Here is a 26,382-nt window from a genome sequence, read left to right as displayed (position 1 = left end):
ACCGGCCATTTCTCTCCCCTCCGCTCTGACACGGAGGAAGAGGGGCCGTTTTTTTAGTCTTCAGCACTTTAGTCCATGAGCATGCATGTCATTTAGTTCAGTTTTAGTCCCAGGCCTTTCTCTCCTCATTAATGAAATATCGGGGCTATATAAATCCTGCTGCTGCTGGCGCCATGGTCCGGCTGTGTGATTTATGACCGTGTGTGTGTCCTCCTCCTCCTCCTCCAGGGATGTGATGAGCTTGGGGATCACTTTAGTGGGCCATCAGAAGAAGATCATGAGCAGCATACAGACTATGAGGGCCCAGATGCTGCACCTCCACGGCACCGGAATCCAGGTGTGACGAGAGCGGCCGGCGCGCACCCTCCTGGGCCCGTGGGGGACAGCGGGGAGGGCGTCAGGGGACACCCGGAGCCCTCGCTCACTCAGGCACCACCGAGGATAATCAATACGGACAAAACGTTGTGCTTTTTTCTTTGTCGTCGTCTTCGTCGTCGCTCTTACTCTGGATCTTCGGAATGAACAAAAAGAAAATCATTCCTTTGTACTTTGGCAAAGGATTTGCTCCCCCCCCCCCCCCCCCTCCGCTAAAGAGCAGGAGGGAGCAGAGGAGAGGACGCCCAGATGGAGGGAGAGAGAGACAGAGCGAGCGAGAGACATGCAGTGGACATGGACACGTGCAGGGCTCTGAGGGACGTGGAGGAGTTTATCAAGAGGAGACAGAGCCTCTGAACACTAGTTTGATGCGTTTGATCTTGTTTCTTTATCTTTATGAATGGTTTATTTGTGCAAACATCAATACAGACTTTTACTTAAACTATGACTTTATAGTAAAAGAAAATACACAACACACAAAAAACAACACACAAAAAAAGAGTGGTTTAATGAATATCTTCTTAAGTCTCTTTGTTTTGATATGCTAACCACTCTGATATAGTGTGGTGTTAATGGTACATCTTCATTTGGTTTCTTATCTAGTTTTCCATTTTCCTTTGGCTTGATAACAGGGTAAGAGTTCCTACATGGGAAGGAGGATTCAGTGATACCATAAAATGACCAGTGTGTCATGTGTCATACTCTAACGATTGAAGTATTTGTTGTGAATAGTTTCCCCCCCTGGCGTTAGTTCAAGTACTGCAATTCGTAACTCACTTTAGTTGAAACTTTACACAGTGGTTTTGATGGCTGCGTTTGACACACATGGTCCTATTTTGAAGTAACACAGTCTTGAACTGTGTTTGTGTAACCCCTGGAGTTATTACAATACCAATGTAAAGCTTCTGTTACTGTGAAAGCCCCATGTCCAAGTAGCAATATCTATCTTTATGTTTACCACCTTATTATTCCATCATATGGAGTACACAGTACCTTTCTTTCAGTTTTTCACTTAGAGAAATGAAATAGTTTTCAAAAATAGCACTAATTGTTTTTATTTCATTTTTGTTTATTTGTGTTTGTTTTAGTTAAATATTTGGCCACTATTACCTGAAAGCAAAAAAGGTCTTTGCCATGTATTACATTTGTGATTCTTTGAATCAGTGAATCAGTGAAAGTGTTGAAGTAGTACTGCCTTAATGTTCTAGTACATTTACAAAATGTTTCAACTGTTGTCAGTGTTGGAGTGGCTGAAGTATTTCTCGAAATGGGCTGAATTTCTTCTTTTTGCATAGTTGATGGTTTCCCAGTTTTGACGCTTTCGTCCTGAACTTGAACAAATTGAATCAAGTATAATGACACTTTCAGTGGAGGAGTATTAGGAGGGAGCTTGAGTAGGACAGAGGATGACCACACAGCAATAACTTTCCCCAGCCAGGAACGAGCCTCCTCTGCTGCAGCCAGGTGCTGTGGTTTTTACAAACATACTCAAGTGCTTGGAAGGCGCCAGTGGAAGCTCCATTTCAGATAAGCTCTACCAAACGCAAGGGTGCCGAGAGGAAGTCATACAACTGGGCCGGCTCTCCAAATCAGCAAATATTTGTTAGCAACACGAGAAACAGCACTCTAATTACATTATATTATTCTGTGAGTGAGATGGCATGCCTTGATGCTAACCCAACCCCAGGGGCATCTCAAGTGACTGCTGTGCTTTCTTGCTGTTTGAGAATATTTTCACCCCTTAAATTAAAGGATTTTTAATTGTCTGAGAAGGGTGATAATGACAAAATTGTGCTGTGTTGTGCGTTGTCAGCTAATCAACAAGAGAGCCACCACTGATCGGTTCACGGTTTACCTCTGTCTGTCCAGGCCTTTGTGCAATGTAATAACGCTAACAGTACCTCTCTGGTATGTGTCTTTTGAAATTCTTTTTGTTTCTTTTTTGTTGTTGCTCATCAATGGATAACAGGCTTTGAAATTGTGTGCTGTCAACAGTTTTTGGTGCCATCACAGTCTATTGTTTGTACAACAAATGAATGTTTCGCTGAATTTAGTGATCAGCATTGTGGTCTCTTGATGAATGGGTCAGCCATTTCCTTACATACAGTGAAGGTTAGTCACGTCCAAATGAGTGCTTCATTTCAGAACATTGGAGAGCTCAACGCAGTTTTGTGCACACAGTATTATTTAGAAAGTCACGTGAGTGGACGGCACAGCTCCTTTTCCTCTCTCCCAACACACTGACTGACCCCGCGGGGCGCTCTGTTGACGCTTGGACATGGTGGACGAGCTGCAAAGCAGCTCCTGCAGCCGCAGCACGGGCGTGAAGCAGCAGCTTGTCATTCCCCTCCATGCCCCCGCTGGCAACTGCGCGCCACTCCAAAGGGACTGTCCCTCGTGCGGGTCCCTACCGCCCCGGAGCCAGATCGTGGCCGGCCCTCGGCCTGCGCTGCAGATCCACTCGCTGTTCATACAGCAGACCTCAGCAGTTGGGCCTCTGCCAGCGCATTGAGTTGAACACTGGCGCAAAGGCCTTCAGTCAGCACAAAGCCCAGTGGTCCACCAGTCAGTCAGCCCCCCCCCCCCCCCCCCCCCCACACCACTGCGTACGGGTCCGTTACAGCCTGCCCCACTGGGTCGGCCGGCCACGGCCAGTAGGCCCTTCCCTCTGTATGGATTTCGGTTCCTGTAGCGACAGCAATTTTGGGCCAAATTGAGATTAAAAGCCAGATTCAATCAGTCCACCTCACGGGACATCATGACCCTTCAATGACAGACACACTCCTGTGTTGTTCTCGAAGCTGCGTTCGTAACTCACACTGGCAGCGTGGTGGAAATCAGGAACTAGTTTCTGTCCTGACTATGTGTCTACAATGGAGGGGTTGTCTTTTGGAGGATGGTCATGGGGTTTTTTTTTGTAAGGAAAAGTGTTGAAAAGCCCTTTACGGAAAGAGACTAATGATTCCAAAGAGTTCAGCACTGTTGATTGTGTGAGGAAGACCACAGAGATCAGAGGGAAACTTTGTATATGTTCGAAATTGTAAAACTTGTACATTTTATTTATAATGTTGTTTTTTACACACATTACTCTGTAGTGAGCTCTGAATACATTGAAAATGCACTATATTTTTCTATCTCACTCACAGATTATTATTGTCACTGTTTCAGTTGTACATAATTTCTCATTTAGGACCAAAGACAGATGATAGGTTTTCCATTTAGATTTTTATTTTGTTTTATTTTGTCTTTTAGTTTGATGTACAGTGATGCGGATTGTCGATTTATTATTTATTTTTCTGTGATGAAAGTATTGAGAGTATTCACTGGTCAAATGTATTTTCTCCAACTGCAGAATTGTAAAATCATTTACCTAGACAATTTCTTGTAACATAGACATTTCTTTTTGCTTTGTAATCTTTGTAATAGACTGTACATATATTTTTGGAAAATATAATACAATCTATAGAAAGATTCTGCTCTTGTGATGTTTGTCTCATAAATCACAATAGACCGTGTGCCTTAGCTCTACCGTTGATGATACTGGAGATGTTGTTTTTGTTCCAGTGTTAAGGTCAATCAGGTTTAAGGTTTGTATATTTACAGAAAGGGTTAGTGACAAAGTTCCCGTCAGCCTAGATCAAAGATTATCGTGTGCACTTTCTTCTTCTCCCTGATCTCTCTCTCTGTCCCTCTCTCTTTCTCTTCCCCTTCCTTACCTCGCTCTCTCTGTCTGAGTGTGGGCATTTGATTTCTCTTGCGGTGGGCAGGCATGGGATGTGCCATTAAAAAGACATTAGTGATGTTCCAAAGTAATAATGCTAAAAAGAAGCACCTAATTGAATACCATCTCCTGGGATTTAAACAAAGCAAACTTAATGGATTCATAAAGATTACATCTCCACAGATATTTCAATATTTATTTTATAAAGACCGGTATAACCTCAACATCATGATGTCTTACAGGCAGATGGAATGAATCCAGTAGGACAGGCCCCCCTTTCCCCTGAAAGTGTCGACTTGTTTAAACACGATTAAAAACAATGAGCAGCAGAGTAGAAAAGCCTTCACTCCCTCTGCAGATTCATACTTTGATATACACCCTAAATGTTTCTACAGACAAAACATCTTCCAACCAAATCTTCTGAGAGCTTCAGACAAAGATTTAATATCACATTAACCAGGGCAAATGCACCCAACGAGAGAGATGGAAAAGAGATTAAAAACGCAAACACTAGAAAAAAGACAAATTATTAATATTCAGCAATAGCACAGCTCTTTGCTTAACTCTCTGAAAGTTACCCATCTGCGCCTTTAAGAAAAAAACTCCAAAGAGTTTGCCCGGGAGCTTCCAGGAAGCTGTTGAAATTGACTGGAAAAATGCTTGGCTTCATAAAGTCCGGCCTCCTCTCAGCTGAATTAAAGGACCATGACCCCGGGTTTAGATAACAGGGGCTCACATTCCACCTCCCATTATGGCCAGTCTTTTGGGAAGTCTGCCGTGTAAGTCAGGCAAATAGTGCTCAACCTGCAGCCCTCCACCCCCATACAGCCAGCACCAGGCTGGGAAGGAGAGGAGTGGAGGGGATGAGAGGAGAGGGGGGGGGGGATAGAACTGGTGCAGGGCTCGTTGGGATCAAAGCCAAGGGCAGATTGGTAATCTGCACACATGAGGAGAGGGGCGACACAGAAAAGGTGTGTGTGACCTGAGAAGAGGAATTGACTTGGCTGCAGGATATTTATCATGTTTAATTCTGTTGTTGTTGATGAGGGCTGTGGTGCTGAGGAATGGTTTGTGTGTGTGTATGTGTGTGTGTGTGTGTGTATGTGTGTGTGTGTGTATAAATTCATAAAAATATGTATTGCTGTCTAGTTACTATAATTATATCTATGACTACCTAACACATGATACTCCAGGAGAAAACGTGAATAGTGTGGAAACTTATTTGCACCTCTATGTTATAAGTATTCCCCTTAAAGCAAGCAAAGAATGCATCATCAATGTTGCTGCACGTTGAATCCTATTAAAACGTATTTAGCACAGTGTACTGTAGATTCTCTCGTTATGAAAAGAACCAAGGAAGTAACTTACACCCACAGTCAGTGTAGACTTGTGCACTGTCTCGATAGTGTATGTCTCTGGATAGTGTAGGCTATTACTTTGTGTGTATTCTGATGCTGATGATGTTTGATATTGCAGTCTACTCAGCTTTAAAGAAGTTTGACATAGATTCCACAATGAACTCCAAAAGTGCCATAGAAAGCTCTTGAAAACACATTTGTTATGTCTTATGCATTTGCTGCACATAAGTTGTTTACGCAATATTCCTGGGAATACTGTTGCCAGTAATTGGTCCTGCATACAAAGGCCTTAGATTTGTAAGTGTAGCTTCCATGCCCTTTACTGAAGTAATGAAAACAGAACCGTTTCTTAGGGTGAACTTCAAACCTTCTCAAAATAATAATCATCAGGTCATTCCAGTGCAATGAGAAAAGACATTTATTCCACAATTTGAAGATAAGCTGATTGAAACAGTTTGCTCAAGGCAGATCACTGGATAATAGACACCTACGTTTATGATGCAAATCTAATGCCTCTGCTCTAGAATGCCAGTTGCCACTATACTTTTATTTCTCACTGCTTCAGAGTTCCCCTTTAGATGAAAAACAGAGCTGCGACTCAGGTCAGGTGCATTATATTGTTTATTAAAAGTGTCTCGGATGCTGTTACTGCATAGTCCACCTGAGGCTATTTTAGTCCTAATGCCTTTACTGCCTTGGATCCACACCAATTCTTTTTTATGGCCTGGCCTGTGGCACCTTGCAGCATTAAGCATTTAGGGACTGGTAAAATATGTCCTCCTTCTCCATAGACGACCATGCCCTGGGCCAATGATCAATTTCACAGGCCGGCAAATGCCCCTTTGGATAATGCTGATGGATTTGGCAGATATGATGGTTTGGTCAAAGAAATGGTGGACAGAAATGAGTTATGGTGTGTCTGGCATTGGCTTGCCGGTCGCAGAGCTAGCTCATGTTGCATGTGAAGCGTCTTCTTCAGTCATGCAGAGGCTACTGCAGTGATGGTACATAAAAGGGCACTGGCCATAAAGTGGTTGGGATTGTTGGAAACGATGAGATATTCCAGTTAGTGATTTAAGAGTAGGCCTCACTGGAGATTCGGGGTTTTATGCACGATTTAGTAAATTGTATACATGGGGGGAATTAGGATCAAACTATGATTACACTGGTGATTTATGTTGGTAATGATAAACAGATACTAGAAGGACCTGTAACATGCAACTTTCTCAGAGAACTCCACTGAAACAGGAATCTCGTAAATGGAGCATAATTTTTGGTTAACGTGGACACAGTCGAGAGTTTTTTTTTCTCATGAGACATGAGAGAGAAACCTAAAATAGGCATCTTTTAAGTCCCATGTGACCTGCACCATCCAGAGCACAGAAGGCTCCAGTAGCCGTGTGGGGCTCTATGCAGTGGGAGGTCAGCGTGAGGGCTAAGTATGCATCTCCTCAGCCAGTGTCATTGGCTGGCAATGCGAGGCATGAAGAGGAGGCCAAATGGGAGAATAGTCCATTGTAGATTGTGCTCAGGGAGAGATGTGAGCCTGCTTTGTGACATTACTATCTGGCCATCTCACATGAGATGTGTGACATTATTCATGGAAATGAATAGATAGCGGGAGAGGTCTCTAGGGACACGGTGTGAGGAACTGGGTAAATAGACCTGATAGACCAGCTTCAGCTGTCTGAGGAAAAGACATGCTATTCTCCAAGCTCCATTTTCTTCAGATACTTACCATAACAGCAGACCACATTGGTATGGTATGCATGATAGACTCAAAACATGCTTTTTGAAAAATATATGCAAATAAATAAATGAAAATAAATAAATAAATGAATAACATTACAAAGTCTATGTCCATTATGATTGAAAGCATTTTCCAAAGGAGAGTACCCAGAGTAATTAGATGGTGAAAATTTGGTATCTGTATGTTTTATGATTTTTGCTACAGTTAAAAATGATAATGAGGAAGAATAAGAACAAAAACAAAAGGTATCCAGCAACTTCTCTGCTTGGACCCCTAATAGTATTTTGCACATGTACCAGAACCACATTATCAATTCATCTTCTGATGTTTAATATTGACTATGCAGTATTCTCTAAACAAAATGTGGCATTATGCCCTTATCAGGATAGCCCAGGCCCAGGTCCAGGAGGTTGAGAAGGACACCAGCATTAGCTGTGTGTGCCCGTGAGAAGAGAGGGCTGGGCGGGTGGCCCGGTGGACTGGTAGCTGATGGATGAGTGGAGCGGAGGCTAGACAAGCACACCAGCAGGCGCTGAGTCAATGCCCAGAGCCCATGAGCCGTGGGGGGCTCTAATGGGACCTGTATTGATTGAGGCCTGGTGCCCCCCTGTTGACTCTAATGGCAAATGCAGCTAAACTTAGAATGTAAAAAAAATGAAAGGGATAGGACTAAGGACGGACATAAAGTTTTAGCCACTGGTCATGTGAAAGACTCGAGACAGACATGGAAATTGGCAGGTGCTCTGAATCCCAGCATTGTCCTCAGAATGACACAGTTTGGGTAGTGTTTAGAGTGCAAAGTGAGCTCTTTATCTTTCTTTTCCTACCACAGCAGAATTTAAAGTAACCAAGGCTGATATTATCCTACAATACTCTGACCTCAGGTGTATTTGCCTCTTTTGGCTGCCTTCATGATGTATGATGAACATTCGCCCTCGCAACCTTGTGGTGTAATCATTATAAACTAGGTTAGCCAACAGTCACCTTTGCCAGTGTGTAGAGATGAGGTCTGGGCATAAGGGTCTCTCTGCTGAACGGGAGTCATCATGCTTGAGCTCCTGTAGGAATAACTGCACATAACACAGAAGCAGGCCCCCGTATGAGTCATGGCCAGGTGCAGAGCTGTACGGTCTGTTCCTTATATTTGCATTGTACTCTAGCCTAAGTAGTAATGACTTTCATGAAGGGAAATCCTGCAAGCACTAGAGTAAAACAGACACAAATATGTTGATTTAAAGTTTTAAGTAGCAGCTTACACAGCAAATACTGTGCAGCATATTAGTACCAAAGTGTGTATTTTTTAAGTATAACATGGGCTGGAGGGAGTGCTAAAACTTCTTCTTCCTTCTAATCCACAATTCCAACACGTCACGCAGAGGGCAAGGTTATACTGTATGTTTGGCCCCTTGAGAAAAGTGTGACTGAATCTGAGTGTCTTATATAGGCGATGATGCTAGCTTGCATTTGTGGAGTTCACAATAAGAACAAAAGAACAAAATCATTCTTATTAAAACCAAGAGCCTCATTATCAGTACACTAGAGGACACAAAATGAAACACACTAAGATGGAAAAAAAACACCTCCAGAAACAGTTTGATTAGTTTATACTAAAAAAACATGTCTCTGAAATCATGTAAGATAATGAGAAATGCTAAATGGATGTAGCCAAATGTGTCAAGAGATCAAAATGCACACAGAGCAATAATATCTCTAGCTTATCCTCTGAGTCCATCTGAACATCAGTCCAAATATTCAGTTCCGAAATATATCCAGCTTCATCAATTTGAGAAATCTATGCAGTTCCCACAATGTACGGCTTTCCATGTTTTATGCAGATTTGCTGATTTCTAAATTAGGTTCCTGGCCCTCATTCAAAAGTAATTGTTAATGAGAAATTTAGCTTTCATTTATGATGGTTTGTTCTATTTTAGTGATGATTGCAGCTGTCAGCTGTAGTTCACATCTGCTGGAGGAGGTTTTGGAGGAGTGCACACCAAAAGCAGAAATAGGAGACCTGAATGGGAATGTAGCGCTGGCTATTTGGCTTCAGACCTGACATTCTGCATTTCATGGCAGGCTACCACAACACTAAAAGATTTCAGGATTCAATGTCAAAGAGTATATAGACAAAATATACATTATTATATAATTGAAAAGCTCAACATAATTTCAAAGTGCCCTAAGGCACATTCCTATGCATATGTTATAATAACCCTGTGCTCACATCTAGTTCTAGATCTAACTAATTAGCCATTCATTGGCTGCACACTTAAATCCAACAAAATGGCATAATCTATAGTCACAGAGATCTGAATATTAACACTATGTATAGTCTCGCTTCTCTTTAAACCCTAACATCAAAGACTAAGATGCAGTGGAAACTACTAAAACCACACACACACACACACATACAGTACACACACACACACACGCACGCCACATGCACACACACACACACACACACACACACACACACACACACACACACACACACACACACACACACACACAGTCCATGTGTGATGCAGTCCCAAAATCGGTGTTTGTTTGGAAAAGGATGTCTGTCCTCCACTCATTGTGATGCACAGTTTAATTGTAGCTGATTTCAAACATTTAAAGCTGCATCTCCAGTTCATTCTGTGTATATCCAGCATGCATATTTTAATGGGTAGATTGTAGCACTCTTTTCAATTTCACCCTGCCCTGAATAAAGAGGAAATATCACCTCCCCATGCACATCATGCTTTGACTGCAACCATGGCATGTGTCCCAGGCAAAATGAATCCTCTGAAATGTATCTGGGAGATTTGCATACGATTATGTTCCTGCACCCATATGTTCCACCTGTGTTAATTAGTTTATGGTGGAGGGAGCTGGATCCTGATGAGCACGGGGGAAGCACACCAGAATATTCATTCAGCGTGACTCCTTTTCCTCTGGCTTTGTCACACGAGGAGGCGCAGCGTCGACTTGCAATGGCGGACACTGCTGACCCTTTGTCAGACCCCATATTTGGGGTCACTACAACGCCAGAATCCAGATCAATTCATGTTGTTTTCCGCAGACTGAGCTGTGTTGTAGCAGGTCAGTCCTCTCACTCAGGCTGTCACCACGCTCAGCTCATTCAACCGTGTTGCTTTTGTTATTTGTCACAACACTGCAACGCAAACACAAAAGCTGTGGCGCATGCATGATATGAACCACAAACTTCAACTACAAGGAACTCACAGGAAGAGGGCTTTTCATGCACTAAAATGGCAAATACAATGTAAACAAAGTATGCACACATCAACCGATATTGAGGCTTGGATGGTGTATTTTTGTATTTTGTATTTATATAGCATCCATATGGATGCTATGACAACACTGCATGTTCTTAAAATGATATATGGCTGAGTGAAGTCCCAGGGTGCATTGCTTTCCGTAAGCAGAGTGAATCAATCAGGCCTGTTGGCGTGTGCCTTCTTCATCCAGATGCCTGCTGATCAGCATGAAGGGACTGCAGGTATTTGTGATTCTGCTCTCAGATGAGGAGCTGTAAGGATGTGCCTGGTCCCTCACACATGTGCAAAACACCTAGTGAGTTGAGGGAACTAACAAAGCACTGTAGAGAAGTTGAGAGGAAATACGGAATAGGCCAACGTTCTTCACACATTATGGGAGTAAGAAAAAAAGTATAATAATAGGAGTTTTTACTAACTCACTAACCAGTTGTCTTTGTTATGCATATCAACTGCTTGACTCAGTTATTTCAGAATAGTTCTACTGCCTGGTTCCATTTTGGGAGGTATGTATAAACCTTTCTGCCTGAGATTTAAAGCATGTCTCAGCATGGTTCAGGAGTAATTGGATTAATTGCTGGAGGTGACTTTTGGAGAAAGGGTGCAGTAAAATGCTAAAGTATTGTGGCATCCTGCTTGCAGCACCCTGGTGCAAACTGATTTATTAAGCTGCTTAATGCTCTTAGCACCCCTTGCTTTATTTCTATTTTCTAGCATTAATCGTCATGCTAGATAACTCATATACAATATGTTGATTTGAGCAGCTCTTTATGAAGTCCAGTTCTGTTTCATCAAAGGCTATGGTTAGTCTTATATGGTTATGCTAAGAGTCACAGTCTCGCAGTGCTAGCCCAGTGTCTCTGGCATTTTGGTTTTTGCTGGACACAGTCAGGCTTTCCTGGATGCAGATGCTAATTGCATTTTAATATGTCATTAAAAACACACCCATAAATCAACCTGTACACGTGTAATTGGGGTTTGGTGATTTAATGGCCCTCTGGAGGACATAACACCAGCCCCAAGCAACCAGTGAGAATCTTAGAGAGACGGATATTTCTGGGCTAAAATGTCTAAAATGCATATCTTCTTATTTTCAGTGGACATATATCAAATGATGCCATTTACTTGGAGAGAATTCATGAAGTAAGGACAGTACAGAAATAGAATGCAGGGAGCCCAACACACTGACCAGACCTCATTCATAGAACGCCCGGCCTCAAATGACAGGCTCGGCCTATATGATTTGCCAGGCCAAACAGAAACTCAAAGGCACTGCAGGAAATTATGGGAGAATGTTTCAGGCCGCACACAATGGACACATATTTGTCTTATGATGTCTACAAGTTGACTTAAGCAAACGTACCATGTGGCAAGCAAGAAAAGCAAAATGCAGAAAAAAAGCAAATCCTTTGGTAGAATGCAAATGTTCAAAATACTGTTTTTATAAGCATTAGCAGAGTATGTGTCAGATCAGTGTAAGCCTCTGGTGGAATTATTTGGGAATGCCAATTGTGTTTAAATATTCCATGCATTTCACACCCCTTGCCAAAGAGACATGGAAAGAAATGGAAAGATTTGCTATGCACACACTGTAAGCCTGTCGGCCCCAAAACTATGCTAGGTATTGGACTCAGTGGGGGAAAACATAATTATGCAAACAGATACTTCTATTACCCTTGTGAGTCTTGAGATTAGATAGATCCCAAACTGATTACTTTTTGGCAAGAGAAACCTTGACACTTTTGAACATTTCTACTGATGTCACCTTATCAAACATTTTTGGGGACACATTTTTGTCAATTTAATTCAGACTTTTCACAAGTACTTTGGTTCTCCAACATTTGTACCCCGTGTGTATTTTTGACTACTAAAAAAACGTGGCAATATAAGTATAGCATAATTTGTTACACTTTAATGGTGTGCAGTAGCATTAGTCATCCAGTGATTGTTTTCTAATAGTCGGTCCAGACAATCTCGGTGCTCAGATTAAGACTGTTATGGAGTTGCCTCGTCTCACAAAATGCATTTGTTCATATGATTTACTAGAGTTGTTGCCAGGATACCTCATGTGAATTGCCCATTAGTGTCTTTACATCTTAGCATGTGGAATATATCCATCAATAACCATCAAATAGTAGTTCAACCATCAAAGCATTTGAGCAGTAAGCTTCAATCAAAATTATCCAAATAATTTTGGAGGATTTAAAAAAAAAACAATATATATATATATATATATATCCATTATAATCTCCATAATTATCAGTATATATATATATCCATAAAAAACAGTATTATAATCTCCATAATTATCAGTAAGCCCTTATAAAGCATTCTGATTAAACTAGTCTTTCCCTAAGGCCCTACTGCTCAAAGCTCTGATGATGACAAGGTAAGTCTGAATTGCCTGGTGAAAAAAAATATTTGCAGGTGGAGAGCTGTTACAATACAGAGTACTTCCTGCCTCAGTTACATGAGATTTTAAAACCAGGCCAGAGAGACCCAAAAAAGACAGACACAGAGACAGAGACAGAGACTGAGGTAAAGACAGAGACATGTGAGAAAGGGAGAGAGATTAGGCTTTAAAATGCGAGTCATTTCAGTGCTATCCCAGAGCAATGTGTCATTGTCAAATGTTTTATCTGTCAGTCGCACTCTTGCCCACAGACAGCCCAGGAACCTCGGGGAGATTTCACAGTGGCTCCATTCCACTGCATTCCCCCATCTGCCAGTGGCAGTTGTAGAGTCATCACAACTCTATTAGCTGCACCATGGCAATGAAAGCACATTAACCTGATAGCATGAGCCCCCAGCTCATTACTGTAGCAGGAGCTTAGCAGGTTGGGGGGTGGCCTCAGAGGGGAGAGCTCCAGCCCAGCAACCCCACACAGGGAGAGGGACTGTGGGTGTGAGGGGTCACTGGGATAAAAGCATCAAACACTCGGCAGTATTCCGATCACATTCCACTCAGGTTTTTATCCACGACTAAGCAAATCCCCCCCCCCCCCCCCCCTCTCCATCCCCACACCTTTTAACAATAAGATGTGGAGAATAGTTGACCACTGACAAGGCCCTCAGTCTGGCATAAACACAATTGAATGCACACACACACACACACTCACACACACACACACACACACACACACACACACACACATTCTTTCCCTCCTGTGGTCACCCTGGCAGGCATGGTCATTCATACACAGATAAAGGCAGGGCTGCTTCTCTATTTGAGACTATAATCCCAGACTTGCCTGCAAGGGAAGGCCAATGAGAAGATGGCTGACAGGCCCTATGAATCCAGACAGGCCTGAGATAATTAGTTCCTGGATTTCTCTGATCCCAAGCGTGGTCACATCTCTGTCTTTTGTGAAAGACACATTTTTGTGAGCTCAAACAGTCTTGTTGAGGAGCTGGCCAACGCCGCTGCTCCACACTGGAAGGGAGGAAGCTGGTAATTGAGTGGCGGCCGGTGCCCACTGGTAGCTCTCCACGAGGTTTCCTGATTATCAAAACTACAAAGGATCAGCCAGCATGTTTGTTTAAAATCACTATTATTATTTTACGCAGTGTTATGCTCTCTCCACAGTGTTTGTGTATTTTTACATTTTCTCAGTGAAAATCAAATTCAGCAACTATTCCTTTGGCCGAACCCCAAGCAACACAGCACTGAGCGCTGGCCAGTACACAGGTTGCTGAACTGTAGAAAAAAGGGAAAAGGGAAACAAGTCCATACACTAACTAAAAGCTAACCATCCCTGGCTGCCCCATGGGCTTAGTGGACAGACTCAGGTCCAGATGGAGCTGGTGTGAGGCTAACAGCTCAGTGTGACCTGGGGACCGGCTCTGTGGTCTCCGTCTCTGCTCTGCCTACCAGCTCAGCTGCATGTGGAGCGTGAGGAAAGCGGCGGCTGAGCAGTGGACAGGCCGAATGATTAGCTTGCTGACGCCCGGTAAGGCCCGGGGAGGAGGACAGCCAGGCAGCCCAGACACTGATGACCCATCAGACCACTCCAGGACCGCGCTGCTCAGCTGCCACCGCGTCTGTCATCTGGTCTGACACATCCTGCTCGTCGGGAGAGAGTGGGCCGGGTGATGGGTGAGGCAGTCACAGGGTGTGTGTGTGTGTGTGTGTGTGTGTGTGTGCGTGTGTGTGTGTCTGTGTGTGTGTGTGTGTCTGTGTGTGTGTGCGTGCATGTGTGTGCGTGCGCATGTGTGTGTGTGTGTGTGTATGTGTGTGTGTGTGTGTGTGTGTGTGTGTGTGTGTGTGTCTGTGTGTGTGTGTGTGTGTGTGTGTTGTTTCGGGTGGAGGGATGTGGTGCAGTGGCACCTGTCTGAGAGGAGGCCGTGTGGCTGGCATGGCCCCTGGCCGCCTGAGGAGAGTGCTGCAGAGCTCGCTCTTAGCAACGCCGCTGCTCATCACGCTGCTCTTAAACTGGGTCAGGCAGCTGCTGCTGCTGCCGCTGTCACTGCCTCAAGATCTCTCTCTTTCTTCCTGCTTCTCTCTCTCACACTCTCTCTCTCTCTGGATATACTGTATACGTATACATATGTGTGTGTGTGTATGTGTGTGTGTGTGTGTGTGTGTGTGTGTGTGTGTGTATGTGTGTGTGTGTGTATGTGTGTGTCTGTGTGTGTGTGTGTCTGTGTGTGTGTGTGTGTGTGTGTGTGTGAGAGAATATATGCATGTGGGGGTGCACCGCAAAATTTTGCTGCAGCAAGACACATTTGAATATGCAATCATAAAGGAATACAGCATAGATCTTTTCCCATCCTACACAGCATAAATAAACTGTATGCATCTGTGTATTGTATGTTGAGTCCCTCCACGCTTAACGGCTGATAATGACCTCCGCTTGCCTGCATATAAATCAGATTACTTTGCTCCCTTGGGAGGATTTGCATGGGTCTTCTACACTGAAGGTTCCCGCTACAGACACCATGCATTATACAAATAAAAAACATTCAGCCAGCATCTGGGTTAAAATAAAGCCTCTTTACTGTGGTATCTATACTAGTGAATACTATTCTATTTACATGCATGTGGGAATATATCAGACTCTGGGGACTGCAGTGCTAGGTGGGGTGGGCCCTGTGTTGCTAATAAGAATGTGAACATGCTTGGTTACACCTTAACAAGTGCATTTCTTATCTTCAACTTCTTACTGTTATTCATTACAAAAACATTAGGCAAATGCAGTTAACAGCATCATGTAAAATAACATACTGATAATGGTATGCATGAGGCTCAGCCATTTTCAATAATGTCATCAGCATTCTATTTACAGCACCAATATGAAAACCAAAGCTGGAACTGAGTTCTGAAATGGGATTCTACCATATGTTCAACATCACTAGCTGAAATCATAAGCCTCTGTTGTGCAGGTGCTGATCCTTGTGCAAAACCTCCTCTCGCTCAAACTCTTAAAAGGTTTGAAATCAGAAAAGCGTGTGATTCAATTTTTTATGCTGTTTAAATATCACAAAACCAAAATTCTTGTGCGCTTGCCCGTGGTCATTTCTCTTTGAGGGAGGGTTTTGATTCCAACCTCTCAGGCAAACAGCTCATGGCATTACGTTGACAAGCCCAACGCTGTGCAATGATATCTATGCTATTCCTATTCCTTGGGGCGACACACACAGGAGCCCCATGGAAAAAAGTGTGCGCTGGAGTGTGAGGGATCTTCTTTGTGTGCAGCGAGGAGCTACGCAGATACTCCAGCAGGATACGGCCTCTCTGGGGAGCCTGGCTTTTTACACCATACTCCTGCAATTAAAGCAGACTGGCCTAATTATCACGATATTCACAAACCACTTCCTCTGAAGATGGATCCTTTTCATTTTGCCCTGAAGTATCGCATATCGATAAAAAAACCAAACAAACAGGAAGTAAGGGGAAATGGTGGATGCAAAACATAATGACAGTATTTCATGTGAAAATGTTAGCCTGACATGTAGAATGCAGATTTCAGTCATTGTCTGAACAGCACACAATAGTAAGATAAGTGAAATACATTCAGGGTTTTTTTCGGCAGCATCTGGTATTAAAAATCACTCAAGCGGCTTCTGATGTAAGTTGAGTTACTTACAAATGACACCTGTTTTGGTTTGATTGAAATGTAAATTGGTGATACTGAGTCCTGAAAACAGCGGAGGTTCGTCTTAGCTGCCCTGGACTGTGTTTTTCTCATGACCCGAGGGACAAAGAGGCCTGGAACCCATTTACTCAGTCTGACCACAATAACCTTGAACAAACAACTCCAAAAAGAAAAGCAAAGTGATTCTGCCAAACTGATGGTGTTCAAGCATTTAGGACATTTGAATCTGAATAGAAGTTTAATGACCCCCTCTCTCCCCTCTGTCAAGTGCTTCTGCCATTTAATCCATGTTTTGTTGCCTTTGTAATTCGACTTTCACTAAAAATTCCCCGAGATCCATGTAATTGCTGGCCATAATTAAGTTTGTTGTTATGTGATAACATGACTGCGTCCGAGCAGAGCTGGGAGCAAAGCGTTGTGTTGTGTTAGCAAGTGGGATGACAGTGATTGCGAGCCGCAAAGACAACAAGTGTGGCGTCTATTTAAACATTTGGTGGATTGAAATGAAAGGTGACACAAGGAGGAAAGGGGAACGTGCCTCAGCTGCCTTGTATGAGGCGCCTGTAATTAACTTCAGTGTGACGGAATTGCAATTAACACACCACTGTGTTTATGACAGATCTGCTAACGCTCATGCACTGCTTCATTTTAGCAGCGCTTGGGAAGAGCCAGAGGAGTTTACCTGTCTGCTTGGTGATCAGGTGCACCTCCTCCTGTCTGTTCTGGGCCTCTCTCGGCGTGGCAGCCGGCACTCCTCCCCCGTCAGGGTTATTTGCACACGCTGAAGTGAAATCTCACGCCGGCAGTGGCAGCTTAGCCTCCAGGCAGGGAGTGTGTGGTTTGCAGGCACTACAAATAAAGCTGTGGGGGGAAAGTAGGCAAGAGTAGGACTCCCCACTCCAGAAAAAAAAAACAACCAAATATCTACCCTGGCTGGAAAGTCCTTGAGACTCCTCACAAACTAGGCCTACATGTTTATGTTTTCCCCTCCGGCAAGAAACTATGATGCAATGAGTGTAGTTAAGCCATATGGCGGCTACACGTAGTGGGAGCTTTAGACGACTAGGGATTCAGATTGCCAAGTGTCCAGGCCATGATATATTGGCTTATATATAGCCAGCCTCCCACCTATTTAAGGTCATATGCAGCTCCATGATTAGATCATATATTATTCACAATACACATTTAGCAGCTCACCAATTCACCATTCATTTACTCTCTTGCAACTAAGTTAATAGAATAAGTCTAGTGGCAAATGCCGGTCAAAATTTTCAAAGATAATATATTATATTATAAATATAATTTAAAATAGGTGGAGACACAGTAGAGGGCATTGGAGTTTTGAGCAGGAGATATCTCCTGGACTCTTTCAGTAGCCATACACAATATAGCCTACACCATAACTGTATCATCCCATGACCTCACTTTCAGTTCAACTTTGAAGTGCCACAGGATTCTCTGTCTCTGTCAGATTTGGTTCACGTCCCTGGAGAGCTGATATTTTTATTGTATGCCTCCCCTGACTGTGATATTAATCCTAATTAGGGAGTACTTATGTCCCCATTGACTGGTCTATGCTGACTAGCGGCCTGGAGGACATTTCTCTTGCTCAGTGTGCTGAAAGCCCTTCAGCCCAATTATGTCTACAGGGAACATCTCCCACACGGAGAGGAGACTCAGAGGACCTGACCAAGGGAAGAAAAGGAACTCCTTAAATATAGCCAAAGGTTCCCTCATACAGTACGCCAGCCCCTGAACACCCCCTTACAGTTCCACTACATTGCCCATTGTGAAGTCAGGGGAAATATTTCACAACTCACATTTCCAAAATGAAAACATATGTATTCTGTGGAGTATTCATGTTTTTGACTAAGCAGATGAAATGTATTCTAAATGCCATCCTCAGTTTTTTTTGTCTTTCATTTTTGCATCATCACACTGATTCAGCGGCGCTTCCACTGTTTCATTTCAGCGAGGCATCACTGTAGACACACAGATTGGATGTGAGTCAGGAGAAAAGCACTTGGAAGCCTTCGATTCGCTCTGCATAATGTGTGGTAATTAGACACATTGCTTTAACATTATTTTCTAAAAAGAGCTCAAGCATCTGCAGTTGCTCCAGTCTGATGTCATTTCCCTACGCTGCAGCATCATGTGCAGTAAATAGAGCAGAGACATGTCATGTCCTTACTAGCACTCAGTGCACACAGCCTCATAACACCATAACAAAGCCATTCAACTTAACCGCATTGTCAGTGATAAGGTTTCAAGTCTGAGATGTCTTTTTCTACAGAAAAAAAAGATATATTGGGGCTGAATATATTATTCTTAATCTTAGAATAATAGTAACAGTAGTTTTAACGTGTAAGAAACATTTAAGGACCTGTGTATAATGGTGATGAAGGTTACTGGCAAAGTGTTTGAGATGTGATGACTGAATTTTATTTCAAGCCAATGTGTGACTGATATGCATGGCTTACTTTAGTAATTGTCTTGGTGCACTGGACCTGAAGACAGATACGGCAATTTTTGAAGGCCACTAATGTATGCACTAAAATGGCTTTCAAAGTGAATTATCACTTCAAGCTTTTCTGTGGTTATGTTCTGGACCCATGAGATCACAACATCATAACCTGGCACTATAGGAGCAGTACAAAGGCAATAAGAAGGCCTTGACAAGCCTCCCTAGGTTCTCCACACAACAAGGGAAAAATACATAATACAATTTCACTTTCGTATGTTAAGCAGAGCTTGTGTTTTGAAACAAATAATGACAGAGCTTAATATTCTCAAATATGAATGAATGAATATAGCCATATTACAAAAAAAGAGGAAAAAGACACACAAATCAACAAAGAATGGGTTAGAGAATTTGAACATATATTTGGCAAGGATTGCATACCCACACACACACACAGAAACACACACACGCGTCACGCGCACGCGCGCAAAACGCACACACACACACACACACACACACACACACACACACACATGTAATTATGTGTAATATACAACATGTAAGGTGGGTTGGGGTTAGCATTTTGTGAAAGATTATTTTTCAGGTCCATTTTACCCAAGGACACTATACATAAAAGGCACCCAGGGGAAGTGTTGAGACGTTTAAATTGAGATGTAAAAACGCTTCCCCTGCCTCTTCCTCCAATCCATATCTATCACATAGACCACACTTCATTTCTTTTCTAAATCCCTTTTTGCAACGTTCATTTTTAATATGCTGGGCCCTGCTAAAGTCAAGCCAAGCATATTTTAGCATCTCTAATCCTGTTAGTAGTGTATCTTATTTTCAGGACAGTGAATTTTAAAATGTTGATAACTCCTTATTGCCCTCATGGATTAACAGCAAAACTAACAGGATTTGATATAATACTCACAGTTTAAACTCGTTTAAATACCAAGGACAGTTTGGGAAATATGAACATTAAATTCCAATTATGTAATTGTCCATAAAGCCCTGATATTTAACTAATGTTGTACATTTGAATATAATAGATTCACCATGGGTCAGAGAAGGACATTTACTGTAGTCTGCTAAAGCCAAGTGGGTCATTTGGTTATAATGCAGTATGGTCATGGTCACAAACATAACCTCTTGTGGTTGCCATGGCACTTATTAAGTGTGAGAATATGAGTTCATTATCTCAGAGAGATGGCGAATGAAACTATTTCATTGATGAAATCTGTGATGAAATGCTTTCCACCAGAAAGATATCAGACTTTCCTTCTGTAGTGCCCCCATAACAGGTCTGCCACACAGTGACAAGCATCAGGTTTTGTCCAGGCAGAACAGACTCAAGCATCAGGTTTCCTCCAGACAGAATGGACTTGAGCATTGTCCAGACTCATTCCATCCGGCTGATAAGGGGCAGACCCACTCCACCATCTGAGACTCATCTCTCCGTCACTGAGGATGATGGGAGTGACACAGGACACGACACATGCGGAATGCTGTCTTTCACATAACACCACACAGTGCTCATCTGACCACCCAGACATCACACACCTGGGCATCTGTGAATTAGGCCACCTACGGCACTCACACCAATGATACAGACACAATAAAGGTGTACACCTACTGTAATCACACCAATGATACAGACACATTAAAGGTGTACACCTACTCACACCAATGATACAGACACATTAAAGGTGTACACCTGCAGTAATCACACAATGATACAGACACATTAAAGGTGTACACCTGCAGTAATCACACAATGATACAGACACAATAAAGGTGTACACCTACTCACATGAGGAGCTCTGTACTGTACCAGGCATGTTTGACCCCCAAAGTCCAGTTTGTTCGATTAGAGTGATTGCTCTATACTGTCAGCTTCAGTTGGACTCGGGCATGGTATGTATCTAGTGTTATTGCTAGCCCAGCACGGACCTCAAACATGACAGTGAACTGTTCCACACACTACTTGGATAGAAAACGTTTCAATTCATCAATCCAGTAATAACAGATCGGTAACAGGTACAGTATGTGATAATTTTAGTACTCAAAGGTACGGTAGGTACGGTAGGTTGGGAAGGTTGTCTCACAAGTCATTTAATTCAGTTCATACTGTACACAAATAATTTTCTGCATTGCCTGAACCAAATCATCAAACCCAATCATTTTACCAAAAAAGTCAGTCTTGAGTTCAAAGTCATCCCAAACACTAGTGGATGTTCAAAGGCTTCCAAAGATGTTAAATGATCCTGAGAGAAATATTGGGACATCAATGGGGCAAGAGCTTCCTCTGATATCAGTGTAGAGGAGGGGGAGAATTCCCCCGTCCTTTTGCCCTTCTCAAAGAAGAGAGTGCGTTTGCTTACAGTACATTCACATCTAAAACAACAATGATCGCCATTATTTGTCTCACTGTAGAGTCTCACTGCCTTTAATTTGAGGATGTATATATATATATATATATACTGTAGGGAGCAACTAGGGAGAATATTCCATTGGGATATACATTTTCAGACATAGTAGCACTAGCATAGTAACACTGTATAGTAAACATAAGAACAATGTCAAGGGCATTATGGTTAAAATGACAGATTTTGGGAAGAATAGCCCTGATGTCAATTTGATTCAACTCATCTGATCTTCAACAGGTTTCTGATCCTGTTATGTTTTGAAGATTGAGGAGGATTTTCCCCATCCCTCTGACATTGCACTTCTCATGTTCCTGAGGATAATACATCTGAAAACACATTTTTGGGGTACTGATTGCTTCTCAAATTGATGTGTGGTATAGTACAGAATGCATTGCATATCAATGGTGGGTAGGTGTATTGCTCTGAGATAAGATAGGATCATGTTAAAAAAAGAAACAATAAACAAAGCTGGATCAATGGCTAAAATGAATCAGAGTGACTTTTTGTGCCCAGTGACAGAGTGCTGTACATAGAATACTGATGGGCTGCTCTGAGAATATGCTGCAAGACATAATGATGCTCTCGGCTTCAGGCCCCGTGGACTGATGCGTTAATGACCTACTGTATCAGTCTGGAAATTGCTGTTGGGATTGCCCTGGGACACCAGGCTGTCTCGGTGAGGCCTTGCTTGTCTGGAAAGAAGAAGGAAGATGGCATTTCCCGAAAATTACAGAGACGTTGCTTATGATGTGCTTCACTTCCAGACGTATGAAAAGTAGCATGACCTTTAAGTCACACGAGTGATTAAAGGACATAATCAGAGGAAGTTATTTCTGCATGGGTGGATTATAAACTTTCGACAGATGTATTAAGGGCCCCCCACTAATTGTCGTATATGTGGGTGGGGGGTTTAGGGGTCCTCCCCCAGAAAATGTTTAAATTGTTTGATGTGATTTCCTGTATTCTGGTGCATTTTGGGGATGGCCAATACTAAATTCAATCAGATTCATAGCCTACATCCTGACTTGTTGATATTGAGGCAATGATTCCATGCAAAGGCTTGGGCTTCAGGGCCCCCTGACCCCTTGAGCCCCTGGGCCTGGGACCGGTAGGCCCGTTCAGTAATCCATCTCTGCATTTCTGAAATTCTTTTTTGATTGAAAGGATGTGATTTTTACAGCAGGACCTATTCTCTGGTGAATACCCACAGCGGAAGGATCCACCTGCCACCCGCCACTAAATGAATGGAAGATGTTGCTGCACATTGCTGCTTGTGCTCCAGAGGCAGGGTATCAGCCACACTATCAGACTCATTTCACAGCTCTATCTCATTGTGACCCAGTTGTAGATGTGGCGTGACCATAGCCTGAAGTGATCAGAGGAAGGAGCGTGCAAAGGCGAGAGCCCTCAGAACACTGAGGCCCTGCTGCAGCACCGGCTTGGCAGAGATATTCTACTCTGGAGTGCACACTTTGAACCCAGCACAACTCCAAATAATCTTTGGTGTCGAGTGGTCAACCCAGTGTTCAAAAAGACCATCGGTGGCCTCAGTATATATGCAGTCTGGCTAAAAGCACTGATGTATGTTTTACTTGGTTTAAAATGAGTTTTTATGAGTCGGTCAGTTCATGGTGCTTTTTCCCATGGACTCTCCTCAGTGGAGCTTGAAGGGCAATGCCAGAGTAGATGAGTGATTCAAACAGGACTGCTGAGAGAAAGGGAAAGACATTCCACAGGTGCACGCCAAAATGTTTATTGGAATAGTCCAGAGAACAGCATGGAGGCTAAGACATAAACAATTCATTCTGTTTTTTATAATGCAACAGTCAAGACAAGTCTACAGACAGTGCATTTCACATGATTCATGAACACTTGCCCCTTGAGTGGGTTTCCAAAGCTAGGCATTCAGTTAAAGTCTGATGCATTTACAAATATTGCATTTCATATTCAAGTTGTAGCAATTCTTTTGGGATTCAATTTGGTTTTAACAGAAAAGTGACAAACAGATAACAGAGCTAGACCTTGCATGTCTTGTGCAAATATGTATTAACATTTTGTTGTATGACATCGCATGTCTAAATCCATCCAAGAGAAATACCGTTGGTGCATTCTGAATTTTACTGATAATAAAAACAGTTTTGTTTGTGTCACAATTAAATGTCAACTCCTCTGAAGACTGACTGCCTCTTTATTTGAAAACTTGTATATAGAGCGACTCTTGTTTCCCTTAAAACAGTTTTTGGAGCTCTGTCAAAAATGTTCTCAGCCATCTAAATTTCACCTGATGAGGGAGAGGAATGTTTGCTGGCCCTTAATTTATGTCCCCTCCCATCTACTGAATGCAACTTTAATTTAAGGTTGGCTGAACTGAAGCAAGATCAAATTCATATTTCAGATGTGTTGATGTGCCATGCTGTTGATGGAACAGAGGATTCTCACCAAGGACATATGCAGGATTGGGTTGTAAAAAGAGGAGACAAATATTGAAGTATACCTGTTGAAACTATTTGTTTAGCATTTTTCACTGATGCCGAGGCCAGTTAATATTACATTTGCTTACCCAGTGTGACAATAACAACGGAGGGTTTGTCACCACATGGAGAAATCTCTATGTACATAAAACATAATCTTGACAGTAGATTAACATACATATATATATATATATACAGTACTTTTATTGAACAACTGACATTTTATTCTGTTTGTCTGTTGGCTGTTTGCATTACACTAGAATTTCTTTGTGTGATCCTGTTTCCCTATGCAAACTGGTCAACATGAACACAACTCCAGTCCCTCGCCTTGTTACCGTACGTTGCCTCATGTCCCTTCTGTCTTCTTTATGTAATGAGCCAGTGGTCTCTTGGGATGCATATGGAGCTAGTGTCATTATCATGAGATGAATTACATTTACTTTTTTTGTCTAGTTTGCTATCAATTTGATCATGAAATGAAGTGTGATATCTTACATAACAAACATTGTACATGTTTCATACATAAATGTTTTCTAAAGACAATAAAGATGAAAGGCCCTTTAACATCTTCCCTAAAATACTCATTCACTCTGAATGCAGAACATGGGATTCCTCAACAGTCAAAACATTTCCATTGATGGACATGAAGTGTTTGAGTTTCAGAAATGTTTTCCAGAGTGCAGTTTATGTCTGTCAACACTCACACACAAACATGCAAGCATGCACACACACACACACACACACACACACACACACACACACACACACACACACACAGGCACACACACACCCACACACACACACACACACACACACACACACACACACACACACACACACACACACACACACACAGGCACACACACACACAGGCACAATCTCTCTCCCCCTCTTTCCCTCTTTGTAGATTGCCAGACTTGATTTTCCCAGAGTAACAGGGCAGGTAAAGACAGAGATTTCATTGCTTGAACTCAATTATTCCATTCCATTGTTCCAGTTTGTGTGGGTTAAATGGCTCAGAGCTGAGGAAATGGCCAAATTTGAAGTGATCTCAGATGGCAATACATGTTGCTCTAGAGGCACCTCTGCCTTGATTAGGCCTTGGGCTTACTGTAAAGAGAAGGGATCAATGTGCTTTCTACACAAGCTGAAATCAGAAGTCCTGTCCAAGTCCAAGACCAGTAGGAAAAAACCTGCCTGGATATGATCTGTGACTGAAAAGGGGTAAGAGCATGTTTGCAACATCCTGCAAATGAGCAGACTGTAGTGCTGCAGACAAGCCCTTTTTATTACTCCACAAATAATCACCCGTTATAACTAATTAGTGTAAATCAATGTAATTTGCCTTGTCCTAATGATCTCCAATAGCAGGATCCTCATAACATCGTCTTCTCATTATCTCTCTTGGCAGTGAATGGATGACTACCCCTTATTTATTGTCCTAATTTGTGCACTGGTGTTGGAGTGTAATTCGCCTTCTAACATGTCTCAGTGATCCTATGTTCACTTTGCACCAAAGGATGCAAGTGCAAAATATGCCAGTGTGAGTTTTCAGTAGCCTCGGGATAGTCCTGGGATGGGTACCACCTCTATCACAGAGGTTCCGTATTGTAAGTCAATGTTCCAGAAATAAAGCAGAGAATGTATGGCCTCTCTCACACACGGAAATTATTCCATTTGTTTCCTCCGTGAGTCTTGGAACCAAGGGTAGTGATTCATTCTTGTTGGTGTCTATTTGTTTGTGTGTGCGTCTTCATAAATCTTCAGAAATCTGCCTTCTCAGAAAGGGCCAGACCAGAAAACCAGAGGCACGCAAATTGCACTTTGGTCCGAAATTCAAGATAATCAATTGGCATCAGTGCTCCCTCTCTGCAGCCAGCCTCCGTGTTTGCCAAGGAAATGCAGCACACAGTGTTTGATGAGCCAACACCGAACTGAGCCATCCCCAAACAACTGGAAATAATCATTACTTAGGTGGTTAGCACAAACAAATTTTATTTTTTGAATGTGAGACCCTGGCTTGCTCCCACTCTGACATATTAGCCCACGTCATGGTGAGCATGCTAATGAAGCATTAGATGCTATCAGCTGAGTGAGGCAGGCAGGCGAGCCGAGCAGGAGCGATTGAACCAGTGAACTACAGAGTGCTGAGGCTGTGGATGTGAGCTGGGCTCTGTGCATATTCATGTGGTGGGGGGAGGGAGGGCTGGCTGGAGGTGTGTGTGTGTGTGTGTGTGTGTGTGTGTGTGTGTGTGTGTGTGTGTGTGTGTGTGTGTGTGCACTGCGTGAGAGCGGCCCAGCCGAGGCCCTGAGAGCTGACACGGTGGCGCACATCAGGGCCTGGCCCTGTCTCCGGGCACCGATCACCGTGATGAAGGATGAAGCGTGCCCAGCCAAGCAGAACTAACAGACAGGCCTTGTTGAGAGCGCAGAGCTGCCAA

At 42.8% G+C, this 26,382-nt stretch overlaps 1 protein-coding gene across 4 annotated transcripts in view; it reads left to right on the top strand.

Moving 5' to 3' along the window:
- The window catches only part of epha7 (eph receptor A7), a 54,402-nt gene extending 50,555 nt beyond the window's left edge, over positions 1–3,847 (top strand). For all 4 annotated transcript variants that reach the window (XM_042094610.1, XM_042094608.1, XM_042094609.1 and 1 more), the window contains exon 17: positions 229–3,847. In XM_042094610.1, the coding sequence (XP_041950544.1) occupies positions 229–343 (115 nt within the window). In that variant the 3' untranslated portion in view covers positions 344–3,847. The remainder of the gene's footprint in view (positions 1–228) is intronic.
- The last annotated feature ends 22,535 nt before the right edge of the window (positions 3,848–26,382 follow it).

This window comes from Alosa sapidissima, chromosome 6 (genome assembly GCF_018492685.1).
Source record: "Alosa sapidissima isolate fAloSap1 chromosome 6, fAloSap1.pri, whole genome shotgun sequence".
Lineage (NCBI taxonomy): Eukaryota > Metazoa > Chordata > Actinopteri > Clupeiformes > Clupeidae > Alosa > Alosa sapidissima.
Note: the sequence above shows the minus strand (reverse complement) of the source record. Positions and strands in the feature narration are given on the sequence as shown.